Consider the following 13,104-nt stretch of genomic DNA (forward strand, 5'->3'; position numbering starts at 1 on the left):
AGGGCTTCCAGTTACTCATGCAGATGAAATAATGTGACCCACTGCTTCAGGGACTCACTAAACAGAAATAACCTTGACAAATTAAAGGTTAAACAATCGAGATGACCAGAAGCAGCTTTCTGGACATTTCTGTGGCTCGCACTGATTGACGCCAAGCTTTCAAACCACTATTCACAACAAACACATGTTTTCACATTAACTAACCAGCACTCTCCAAATATAATGTATGAGGCATTAAGTAGAGTCTAAAAAGGGGGTCAGAGATGCTGGTTTATGAATGAGATAACATGCAACTGATAATTCACCCAAAAAGAAGTAGCGACAGCAACACCCAAGAGTCAATTGCCAACATCAAAAATGCTTCAGAGAATTGTGCTAAAAGCTTTTGACAAAGACACCACAGTGGAAATGCATTGAGGTGTTTTAATAATACAAAGAACACCACAGAAATACTGCTGGTGTGCTCTGTTTTTGAGCAATGTGGTTTCTCTGCTTTTGAATAGATCATTAAACATTGCCCTTGACTATTGTTGAGGGGAAAAAAAACAAAAAAAAAACCAACGCTTACAAAGTTACAGGCAGTTTGCAAATGAAAAGGAGGAGCACTTGACTTAACTCATACTGTAGTAAGGTTTCTAACTGAGGTTTAGTGAGCTGAGATGCGTCGGAGGTGTTGAAGGGAAAAAAGATGGTTCTTGGAAACACTGTTTTATGTCTGTTTTCCACTTGCCTCCACAGCATCCTTAAGGGAGCCGGCTAGAAGGAAGAAGGCTGCAGAATGCTGGAACCGCTGCTTTCCCAGCAGAGAAAAGGCATTTTTCAATGCTGCTTTTCTCCACCGGTCCTCGCTGAAGTTGTTGTGGAAAAACTCTGTCATTTTAGCATTCTTCTGAGACCTGGGGAGAATGAGATTAGGGATTGAAAGCAGAAATATTAAATTCACTGGTCTTCAGCATTCTAACATAGTTAGCCTTGGTTAAATCTAGTAAAAAATGTGATAACTGTATGTGTATTTCATATGCAAAATCATGCCAGTTTCATCTACCTGTACAGTCCCCAAACCACTGCCTTCTTTTTCAGTGCAAGGTAAAATATAGCTGCATCCAGAGGATCATTATTTCTCTGAAAAGAAGCCTTGGCAACCTGACAAAATAGAAGGAAAAGTACATTCAGTCTCTCCCACCGCACACCACACAGCATTATCCACAGAACAAGTTGCAAATTTATGGGTCATTTTAGGGAGTAACTCAGTATGCTGCAGTTTAGAGCAGCCTCAGCACAACTGTACCCCCATATACCTGCGAGTATTTCACTTATAAACTGACCACCCATGAGGAAGCAAACAGGCCTAACATACTATTTGACATCCTTCAGAGCTGTTAAGTGTGCACGCTTAAATTATACGGATGCTTTTTTTTTTTTGAATAAAAAAAAAAAAAGGCAATCTAGATAAAAAAATTAATTGAATCAATTTATTGGTTAATGTTCACTCTGCAAAATACAATCGAAAAACCATGTTACATCGTTCACTGTACGTTGTTCTTTTTTTCATGGAAATAGCCATTAAAATATTACCAAAAAATAGTTTCCCATTTTGTGTTTATGATCTTCAAACTAGTTTCTAATATGTATTACCATGTAGATCCCATAAATTACCAGATCATGAACTATTTGATCATTAAATCTTTAGTAAGATTAGCAAACTCTTTAATATGCAGATTTACAACCAACTATAGTCTGAAAATTTCTACTTCAAATTAGTCAATTTACAAAAGTGGCACTGGCTCAGGGATTAGCATTTGGGATCCGACAGCTAACTTGTTCGCCTCACCTTTTCAATGCATCTGCGTAACTTGTTAGTGCTGCGAAGCCACCAGCCAACACCCATTGAGCGCAGCTCAGGCCAGGTTGGCTCTCCCTTTTGCATTGCAGGTAGCATGTTCAGGAGCTCTTCCTCAGCTTCAGAGTGGAAACCCCAGGCATAGTGACATGTTGACAAGCCTGCAAAGAGAGGAAAAGGAAATGATAAATCTCTATTTTTACAAGGGGCGATGACATTACTGTGACAGAACGCAGTAAAAAAAAAAAAAAAAAAAAAAAAAAAAAAAGTCAATAACTTTTGTTTCTGCCCATTCAGGAATTACAGTGATAACAGGGCTATAAAACTACAAGCAGCAAAGCAGAACTTCACAAAAGACTCAAAATCAAGACCTCGCATCATTTTTGAAGGACATTTGACATAAAAGACTGTACCTTGCCGCAGTAGTTGTGCTCTGTGGGCTGGAGGCAGCGAAGTAGAGAGGAAAGTGTGAAGTCTGACAGCTAGCAAGAACTTCAGACCGCACTCATCCAATGTCTCTCCCCCTGGAGGTAAAAAGAATGATAACAGAGCTTATTTACTAAATTTTTACCCATCTGAAAAGTCTGTATTTATGTTATCATTTCCTTGCAGTACCTTTGCTCTTGCCCTGGCTGTCATTGAGGTCTATGCTTGTAGAAGCAATGGTGTCAGCCAGTGCCATGAGAGACATCTGCTCCATACGAGTTAATCCTGGCAAACTGGAGTGGAGGAGATGGCTGGACAGAACCTGGGCGTGTTCTGGACCGAAGTATGTAGGACTGTACTGGGACAGGTCTATAACCTGGAGACAGAAAAGGTGCCAACCTGTTAAATTCACCGTTTGATATTTCCAATTTACAAAAGACAATACAGAATCGGTCAATAATGTTACAAAGCAGAATATAGCATCACTGGATTCAATTTCACAACATAAGCATGATACTCTATGTGTAAACTGACTATATAAGCTTTTTCAAATGCAGTAACCTTTTTTTCAAAAATCTAGAGATTAGTTAATAATGTAGATTTTTAATACATTAATAAGGCCCATCATGAAGATTCGACTGGCCTGCTTTTTCAGGCAGGAGTAAATTTAAAATAAACTTTGAGATGCATGTCTTGGCTACCAAGAACAGAGGGCCTGTTAGGAGCACTGGGACATTTCCTGGCGTAAAAAGGAGCTTTAGCCAGATGTGACACAGCAGGCAGGAATGAGCTGATGGACCTTTCAGAAAGAGTCTTATTCTCACTGCAGTGTCCCTGGTGCAAGGATGTGTGCACCAAAGATGCATATAAATGGGCCAGCATAAACAAGTTAAAAATGTGTTATTTTTATATTGTACTAAAGCAAACTTCTAGAATTAATATGAATACCGCTTGCCAAAAAACAAGTGCTTTCAGGACTGGGTGATAATATGTCGATTATTGAGCTTCTGCATAAAACATCTGAGTCTGCATGTCTAAATGAACCCAGTGTCACAAAGTTTCCACAACAGCACAGAAAATCAGTTTTCTTAGAAAATTAACAGTCATGTCATTTGCATGCACTGAATGGTAGGGAGAGAGTCCCAGTTTGGATTAATGCTTTCTGTAATCTATACAATGGAATACCGAAAGAGCTCACCTTATTTCCTGTTTTCTCTCGATCATTGTCCAGGGGGTCCAGATCCATCACGTTGGGTGTGTGAAAGAGCTCATCATAAGCATCGGTGTGGCTGGAACCATGCCCACTATCTCCACTCACACTGCCCACTTTATCTGTAAGGAAGTGTAGGACAGAGTTAAATAACACGAGACAAGTATTTCACAAGAGGCCTGAAGAAAAGTATCCTCCTGCTGGGAAGATGGCAGATTAAAATATCAGAGAGCTTTAAAAAAACAACAACCCAAAACTGAATACATGCATTTGCTTTCATTCTTTTCACTATGTATCCCCAGACAGATAATGAGGGAAAATCTGAAAGAAGTGTAGTTGTTATTCTCAGTTTCTTCACCTTAAGGCGAGGTGGTTAATAATAGTAACTGGTTTTACAATGTAAATACCATTTCTTTGTTCTTGTTTGTGTACCTGCTTTAATGCATATCTGCAGAACATTTTTGATTTCTGACAAATATGCAGGCATACTCTGAAAAAGTCATAAACATTTATTTTCAATTCAGCACTATCAAACTGTCACCACTGGTCTAGCTTTATGTTCAGGGCTGTTATTGCCTCCAGAGGAATAAGCCCTATTCACATGGGATTGGTGTTAACAAGGGACTTTATGTATGACCTTTAAAAATACCCCCCAACATCTACGTTTTATGCTGCATATTCACGTGGCATGAGAAGTAAGTGTTTCACTCAGATTTACTGACGTCTCTAGATACCACCTGGAGACCTAATATTAATATTAATTAGTGCTGTCAAAATTAACGCGTTAACGTAGCTGTCATCATGATTAATGCGATAAAAAAAATTTAAGGCTATTAATGCATCTGGAGTGCAGAATGACTCAAAATCCCTGAAATATTTCTGTCCACGCATTTCGGGCAGTTTGTCCAAGTAGTTACCTTCGCACATGCGCAAATGGGCAGTTGATCTGGTAGTAACGGCCAGCTGAACCAATCACATTGTGCAAGAAGGAATTTTCTTTTCACCGAAGCACTTGCAGCTTAAAATATCACATTGACGCGAAGCATATGTTAGTCGGGGATGCTGCTAGGACTTTGGCTAACACGTCATCCAGCTTCCGACAAACCACTCACGGCGCATCGGGGACTCAGTAAGTCTACCTCACGGTACCGTTCCGTGAGTCGTTTGGTACCGGGCCGCGAGAGTTGAGGCTCGGGTGTGAAATGTATGGTTTTCAGAGATTTATAGCGTTATTTTTTTATCGTTATCTTGGTTTTCCTTGGTCTTTTCACGTGTGTTATGAATAAATCTTCTTTTTTTCGGTACCGGTACTGGTTTTATTTTGTTGTATTTATCCGCGACACCTTAAAGGCCGGTCCGTGAAAATATTGTCGGGCATAAACCGGTCCGTGGCGCAAAAAAGGGTTGGGGACCACTGCTTTACATAGCTTTGGTTCCTCGTTTCAAGGACTTTAAGTGCCTCCCCAAGCGTGACAGAGAGAGAGTGGATAAATGTTTACAGAGTTTTTTGTTAACATGAATGTTCAAGATGTTCAATAAACATGTTAAATGCGTATATTTTCCCTTTTTTTTCTGAGTCTGTTTGCTCATGCAAAATGAAATGTGATTAACGTAGATTAAAAATGAATGATATTTAATTGTGATTAATCAAAATTAATCCACAGTAACCCTGTGATGAGTCCGATTAAAAATTGTAATTGTTTGAAAGAACTAACATATATATATTATATATTAGTGTATACTTACCTATTAGTATGTAGGTTTTTAAAAAGTTTTAAAAAGAACCTGTGCTAAAACTATTCAAATTCTCTTTGAATTTAAGCACACATTCTTTGTGTTTATTCTCCATTTACTTCATTATATTGCATAAATGTCTGTTACAAGCTTAAATATAAAGTTGAAAAAGTGTAATTGCAGCCAGGCTATTGATCAAGTAATTGCAATTAATCGCAATTAATTAGAGAAAATTGTGAGATTAATTAGTTAATTTTTTTAATCTATTGACAGCACTAATATTAATATTAATAAGCTGCCACATAACTGCGGAGCATGTTAAAAAAAAAGGCAACAAGTTCTTTACAAAACGCTGCCAAGCAAGTCATGCTTCTGACTTTTGTTATTCTGATGGATTCAAGCTCGCCTTTTACCTTTCATTTATTTTCATTCAACTGCCAACAGAGCATCCATAATGCTGTTTATAGAAAATATCAAAGAAATCAGTGACATCCTGATTATTAGTGGACTTTGATGAAGCATGTTATGTTAGTAGCTGTGGAACATTTACTTTGAATCAGGTCACAGATGACTTCTGCAATCATTACATAGAGATCCTAAGGTAAACGGTAAATGGACTGGTTCTTTTATAGCACTTTTCTATTCTACTTGAGCACTCAACGAGCTTTATACAACAAGTCTCAAATAATAATATTAGACTTGTGTGAATAAGGCTTCAGTCTTAGTCATGAAATGCTTTCACCTGCAGAGTGCCAGGTAAACAAAGGAAAACAAAAAGGCAAAAACAGCAGCAAAAAGTAGAAAAACAAAAAAGCCTAGGCTTATGCTTTTGTACCCATGGTGCAGAGTGTTCTTGTTCACCAAGTCTTCTTGTTCTTCTGCTTTCAGTTGCTCCCTGTCCCTTGCATCGTCTTCTATCACACAGCCTTCTACATTCTCGTCCTTCATTACATCCATAACCTTCTCTTTTCCTGCTGCCTGGCAGCTCCATATTTAACATCCATTTGCCTAATATATCCACTATCCCTGCTCTGCACACATCCCAGCCATCTCAATCTTGCCTTTAACATATTTTTGCATTAGAGTTTCAGTAACGTCACTTCAACTTGTGAAATGAATTTAATACTTTATTTCTATGTTTTTGCAGGATTTGACTCCAAAACTAAACATTTTACCAGTATTTAATTCATTACTGGATTTATGTACAGTGGTCCCTCATTTATCGCGGGAGTTACGTTCTAAAAATAACCCAATAAGTGAAATCCACGAAGTAGCCAGCTTTATTTTTTACAATTATTATAGATGTTTAAGGCTGTAAAACCCCTCACTACACACTTCATACACTTTTCTCAGACAGGCATGAACATTTTCACACTTTTCTCTCTTGTTTAAAACACCCTCAAAATTCAAACCTTCGTAGAAAACTAAGTCCAGTATTATAGAATGAAACCAAAGATCAAACCCTGTTTTCAGGCTACCGCACGTGCCTTTGACAGTACAAAATGTTTAGTTGATATTGTTGTGTTTGTTGGGGAGAAAACGTACAAACAGTACAGCACTTCAGAGTCACACTGCTAGCGATCGAAGATTTATGTAAATGTGACTGTACAGGAGACACGGCATGGAGGAGACTGAATGACAATGGTCTACAGCCAATCAGGACGGAGAACACAACGCGCTGTGAAAAAAAAAAAAAAAAAAAAAAGCATGCAAAATTGCACAGAAAAAAATCCGCGAAACAGCGAGGCCGCGAAAAGTGAACCGCGTTATAGTGAGGGACCACTATTCTTAAATCACATGCTGTATATACCCACCAGGTTTTGGTGTGTCGTCATCAGCTCCTAGAAGGGCGTAAAGGGGCAGTGGAGGGATGGAGCTTATCTCTGTGTAGTCAGCGGACGAGTTCTCTGCTTTGCTGAACATCTTCTGATCCGTGGCTGTGCTGCCCCCAACACTGATGGTTCGAGACCGCACACGTTTTTCGGGACTGGTGGAACTGTCTTGAAGTGTTACGATTTCTCCAGCAATGCATTTCACGAGATGGGAGAGGATAGCTTTGGCACGGTGAACCTGAAGACAGATGAACAATATCAACATAATAAATCACAATACATTTCAGATTTTGTTCAGCAACCACAACAAAAGCAGTTTTTGTTAATTTTCATGGCTTTTAACTGTATCGGTCCACCTTACTACAGCTTAAGCTATTGTGGAAATCAGACAACTATTATTAAAAGTTCTTTTTTTAATAAAATATTAAACAGCCCATAAATAATGCTTCTTTGGTGCTTCACACATATTGTAGCGATACCAAATAGCAGACGTTGGCATGTACTGATTATACAGTTTACTCAGCACTTAGTTCTGTCAGGAAATGTCAAGAAACCACACCAGAAGCTCCATTAGCTGAAGCAAGACGCAGGTAACTGGAAGCCAGCTATTTAATACTTCAATCCAATTTAGTCAAACACATCATCGACAAATGCATCCTGTGTACTCACGCAGGGGTTAAAGAGGGATCTGAAATGGCATTCAAGGTCCTTCAATTACTGAGTAATTAGATTTGACCGGAAGTTTAATACAAAATGAGCTCAGGTTTCATATCCTGCAGTTCGCTGGTCCTTTTAGCTGATGCCACACAGAGCCATTGATTAAGTAACTTACTCAATGGCTCTGATGTAATAGAGATATTGGATGAGAAATTTGATCTGTACATGACAAGTTATCTGGATATTCCACACACTAAAACCTTTTTGAGTTTTTACAAATGAAAAGACAATAAACAATTAAAAACAATTTAAGGTTTACACTGGACAGTAAGTGGGTAGTTTACTCTGTTGTGGTTTAGTTTATAGTGACTGACTATGTTGAACTGGTGCAGTGTGGACTGTGGAATCCTTTAGGTCCCGGGTAGCAACAGAGACAGTGAGAAAGATACGCTAATCAATTCTCAATTGAAATTAATGACATAATTTTATAAGAGCAGAAATAGACAGAATGTAATCTTGAAGACAGAAAGAAAACAGGAAATGAGAGACGGGGAGCAGGATATTGAAAGCAGAGACACACAGAAAAGGAGGCTGGAAGAAAGAACACAGGGGACAAAGGAAAAAAGACAGAGCACACAAGCAAAGACATCTGACAATACACAAATAGATCAGACACATACACACGCGGTCCACAAGTATTTAGACAATGACATTTTTTTGTAGTTTCTTGCCACCACCGTGGATTTCAAATCAAAGAATCAAGATGTGACTGAAGAGCAGACTTTCAGCTCGAATTCAAGTATTACAATATACAAAAGTAATACATTAACTGTTCAGGAATTAGAGCCATTTTTACACACAATCCCTCCCATTTTAGAAGCTCAAAAGTAATTGGAGACTAGACTTACACTTAAAAAAAAGCCTATTACTGCTAAAGACTGAGTACAAAAAGTAATTGAGTAATTTATTTAACTTACCTTCCCTAGGTCCATAAGCTCTAGCAACTGTACAGGGTGGTATTGGGGTAGAGTTGGAAAAAGTTGGTGAGCTGCTTCAAAAAGACCAGAATCTTCCATTTCTACAGGTAAGTCATAAGCGGTTTTCTTCCCACTGAGCTTCTGAGCCAGACTCGTCATTGATCGTGTCAGGGTCTTTTTGGGAAGAGAAAGTGAAGAAGTGGGGGCCCCAGGGCTGAGACCCTCCTCCTGGCACTGTCTGACAGCTGAGATTATGGAGGAAACACTGCTGCTGATGTCTTTGTCCTGGGCAACTGTGACAGTCGGTTTGGGTGGTGCTGGAGGCTGCCACTGAGAGTACACGTGCATTTCACACTCCATGCCAACTACCAAGATTCCATCTCGTACCCAGGACAGGGAGACTGGGATAGGTGGTGAGCCTTCGACAGAGGAGAACAGACTGACCGATCGAAGCAGAACCAGGCGAGACAAGCTTTGGTCTCTATTAGCATCAGAAGACACTCCCAGATCTGGAGGCTTTCCAGACAGACGACCATATATATATATCTTTGTCCCAATGCCAACTGTCAGAATGTGTGATCCATCCTCCTGGGAAACCCAGTCCAAGTGAACCAGACTCTTACCAGTAGAACCAAGACAGTTCTCGTTTCGTATGGATAAATCCATGTTACTTGGAATGCTGGCACTTGCAGTGGTACTACTACTTAAAGGATAGCTGGACATGGGGTCTGTATTGTCCAATACTATGGTCTGCTCCAGAATCCACTGCGAACCACCAGTGGACTCGCACTGAAAGATGCCAATGTGGACCAGCGGCTCTCGAGTGCTTGCAATAGGGCTGTGAATGGGTTTTGGGCTATGCGGCACATTAAGGGTCGGGGTCAGGTGGGTGTTGGTGGTGCTGTAGTTTACAAATGGGGAAGATGCAGAGGCAGGGGGAGAAGTCAGAGGTCCATGAGCATTCAGATGAGGAGATAGGTTCAGAGGTGTGCTAGGCATCTGCTTGTAGGCAACTGCAAACCGTCCAGCGTGACAGCAGCTGACCTCAATGGGCCGGCCTGGCACACTTACTGAGCTGCTGCTGGGAAGTTTTTCCTCCACCAGGAGAGGCCATTCCTCCCACTGGTACACCAAGTTGTCCACAGTGGGGGGTTCTGTTGTCATGACATTACACCTCCAGAAGCGCACCTTACCATCAGAACAGGAAGTAGCAAGGAGATAAGGCACGTGGCCGGCTGGAAGAGAACATGACGCACTCAGGTGACCTGAGAAGAAAAGTAATGCACCATTAGCAAAGAAAGATTTGAACTATAATATCATTAGAGTTTAATTTCTGTGATTTATTCAATTTTGAAGACATTTGGCAGATATATTAAAAAAAATACAATGTAAACGAAACAAAAGATTGCCTTCGTCTATTCTTATGTTTCATTCCAATAATGTTAGCAGCAGCTTTTTACTCAGGCCTCTTTCAGCCATACATGCTTTTCTTAATCTACAAGTCGGCTTCCTGTCTCACTGTGCACCCTGCTCATTTTTATCTTAACAGTGTTGCCACAATCTTACCATCTTTGACCTAAAAACCTTGACCTAAAAAACATTTATGCACCATGTTCAACACAGAATAAGCCTGAATGCATTCTTTCATATTAAGGTGCAAGTACACACTAAATTATAACTCAGTTCACAAAAATACACCATTGCCTTGGTAAACAACCTAAAGAAAAATAAAGAGAAAAATAAAATCCAATACACTTTTTGCACGAAGCACCCTCTTTTAGACTGTCTTAGGTTCTCACTGTATCCAAACTAATCTTATAGAAGCATTAAACCACTTCATTTGTGAAAAGAAAATAAGTGTACATGATAAATTGATTTAAGTGCAGGAGAAAGCAAAGTCACAATCAGGTATTTCGACACTCCAGCACCAACAATGGACCATAAACATCACACATTGGAAGAGACACAGTGGTTGGTGGTTTACACCGCCTCATCAAAATCATTAACAACTCAACTTCAAGGGGAATTCTTTACATGATGCAGACAGAGCCTATGATACCACAGGTCAGATCAAACACTAATAATTATCAACTGAGTTCTGATGGCAATCTGAGTTTGTTGGTAGCTTTCAGCTGTTTTCTTTAAGTGTTTTTCTGTGATTCTTACATTCCACTCATAACGTTTTTCATAAATTCATAATCACGTGTCACAACAGAGGCAACGTCATTAATTACTTATAATAAATCATCCCCAATACAAGGACATTGATGGAGAAATAAAAGGAAACTACGATGTGCACTTTACTTCAGACGGGTAAGATGTCATTTATACGCAACGGTTTAATCATTTTTGATGGGTTTACTCAAGAGTGTGTATGGATGTTGTCCCATGACTACATATGGCATATAGACTACATATTAGCTTTCTCTAAATATCAAAATTGAACCATCCCGTTAGGAAAATGCTACACAAACTGTTATGTCTCGCTTACTGTACTGACAAGTCTCGCCAATAAAAAATGCTAAGTACTGCACCGATTGTGTGGTGGGTATGTCTGAATAATTTCATGTGATTTCATGATATTTCATAAGATTTAATGCCTAAAATGACTTTAGTGAGTAACTTCTTCCATCATTAGCTAGCCGATCAATTATTTAGAGTTTAGGTTCAAGCTGCAACATTGAACCTTAGCATGCATCAATATGCATTAGGAAACAAAGTGGTTTTGCTTTGCGTCCTTGGAATAAGAATGCGTGTCCTCATTGTCCCTCACCTGCCGAGGGAGTAACACTGATGGCTTCCACTTCTGCTGGAAGAGCCAGCTCTTGGCTGTACAGCCTGTGTGTTGTGAGGCTGAGACGACAGGCACTCTGCAGATTGGAAGTGCAGGATTTACTCTTCTGAGTTACTGGAGAACTGGGTGCGTCATAGACAAACTGAGAGCCGTTCAAGGGAGAAGTCGTGGTGAGATCCTTATGAGCTGCAGTCTCCTCTGTGGGGATACAAAAAGTGGGAATATATTTAGAACAGTTAGGCTTGGTCAAATCCATTCACCATTACTACACTTCATCAGAGTCATTATTTGAAAAATCTATAAAAACAAATCTTTCAACAGATGAATCTCCATCTGGCTAAAGCACACTGTGATACTGGAGGTCTCTTTCAATCATTAGAGATACTGTTAATAATTTCACAACTTTTATACAGCAGACTTGTAATAAAGATTGCAAGGGAGACAAATCTGGACTTGGAACTTAAAAAATGCAAGGCATCTACAGTGATAAAGTCATTACTTAGTTACTAATTATAATTTTGCAACGCTTCCAGCTCTTTTAACCCTTAAAAACTTCCCTTTATGGTCTGCAATCATTTATTTTGGCTAAGGATTAAACAGGATGGCAGAAAATCTCTCTTACATCACCCAACTTTTAGGGTGTATGAGTGTATAAGTACCCACCCATAGTGACTGGTCGAGCAGCAAGATGGAGATGCCACATGTGGAGCAGTGAGCGACCTGTTGGGCTTAATTCTACCACCACCAGAAAAAAGCGGGCTGAGAAGGCTGGTTTACTGGAGGCTGCAGGGGGGGGGGGGGGGGGGGGGGAGAAAAACCCACACAGTGATTTTTTTAATGAAAGATGCAAGCAGCTGCTATTAAATACAGGCATGAAAACTAGGAAAAATAGGTTTTACCCGTGCGAGGAGAGTCGGGAGTTTCATGTATGCTCTCTGTTATCTCAGTGCCAAGAATCAGATGTTCCTCAAAAACATGCAGGAGCTGTGTCTCCTTCCCCTGCTGCAGACAACAGCAGCAGATATTGTCAAACTACATCAGATGTAGACTCTGAACATCATTTTCTGTCTACACACTGACATAGACACAGGCTCTATTAATAGTACATGCACAAAGACACACCCTAAGGAGACGAGGGAGTTTTTTTTTTGCCTTTTATTATTGTGGTTGACCTTTCAGCGACTCGGGCCACTGCAGAATGCTTCATGCCACAAATGGTTTGCAAGTCAACAATAGGGGGTTTTTTTGGTTTGTTTTCAGGGGAAAACCTTCAAAGATTTCTGACAATGTCTGTCTACTGTTAGATGAGACAATCAGAAAGTCCCCAAATAAAGGAGGTTGAACTTTGTTTAGGGTGAGAAAACAACTCAGTTCTCTTGGACTCCATGTATACTTACAAAGTCAGTAATGGCATCCAGTTCTATAATACACCCTGGTTTTGCTGTGGACTGCTGACTGATGATGTTGAAAACCTCCCCAACATATTTCTGAAAGGTGACAAACACACACAAAAAATCATCTGCATACATTTATAAATTAGTATTACACAGTTTAAATATGCAAGCAAATTATTTTACCAATTTGAAAATCACTTAACATCTTGCAACTGACAGCTAACAGGTGGCATAGTAAAC

General features: G+C 39.7%; 1 protein-coding gene across 2 annotated transcripts in view; it reads right to left on the reverse strand.

Moving 5' to 3' along the window:
* dmxl1 (Dmx like 1) overlaps positions 1 to 13,104 on the reverse strand; it is a 61,479-nt gene that overhangs the window by 30,901 nt on the left and 17,474 nt on the right. For both annotated transcript variants that reach the window (XM_084945177.1, XM_084945176.1), the window contains exons 15-26: positions 12,868 to 12,957; positions 12,370 to 12,472; positions 12,134 to 12,253; positions 11,450 to 11,668; positions 8,677 to 9,941; positions 7,025 to 7,280; positions 3,465 to 3,598; positions 2,456 to 2,642; positions 2,254 to 2,364; positions 1,832 to 2,001; positions 1,046 to 1,143; positions 731 to 896 (exon numbers count right to left, since the gene is read on the reverse strand). In XM_084945177.1, coding sequence (XP_084801303.1) covers positions 731 to 896; positions 1,046 to 1,143; positions 1,832 to 2,001; positions 2,254 to 2,364; positions 2,456 to 2,642; positions 3,465 to 3,598; positions 7,025 to 7,280; positions 8,677 to 9,941; positions 11,450 to 11,668; positions 12,134 to 12,253; positions 12,370 to 12,472; positions 12,868 to 12,957 — 2,919 coding nt within the window. The remainder of the gene's footprint in view (positions 1 to 730; positions 897 to 1,045; positions 1,144 to 1,831; positions 2,002 to 2,253; positions 2,365 to 2,455; positions 2,643 to 3,464; positions 3,599 to 7,024; positions 7,281 to 8,676; positions 9,942 to 11,449; positions 11,669 to 12,133; positions 12,254 to 12,369; positions 12,473 to 12,867; positions 12,958 to 13,104) is intronic.

Source organism: Perissodus microlepis, chromosome 12, assembly GCF_051167445.1.
Source record: "Perissodus microlepis isolate ML-2025 ecotype Zambia chromosome 12, ASM5116744v1, whole genome shotgun sequence".
NCBI lineage: Eukaryota > Metazoa > Chordata > Actinopteri > Cichliformes > Cichlidae > Perissodus > Perissodus microlepis.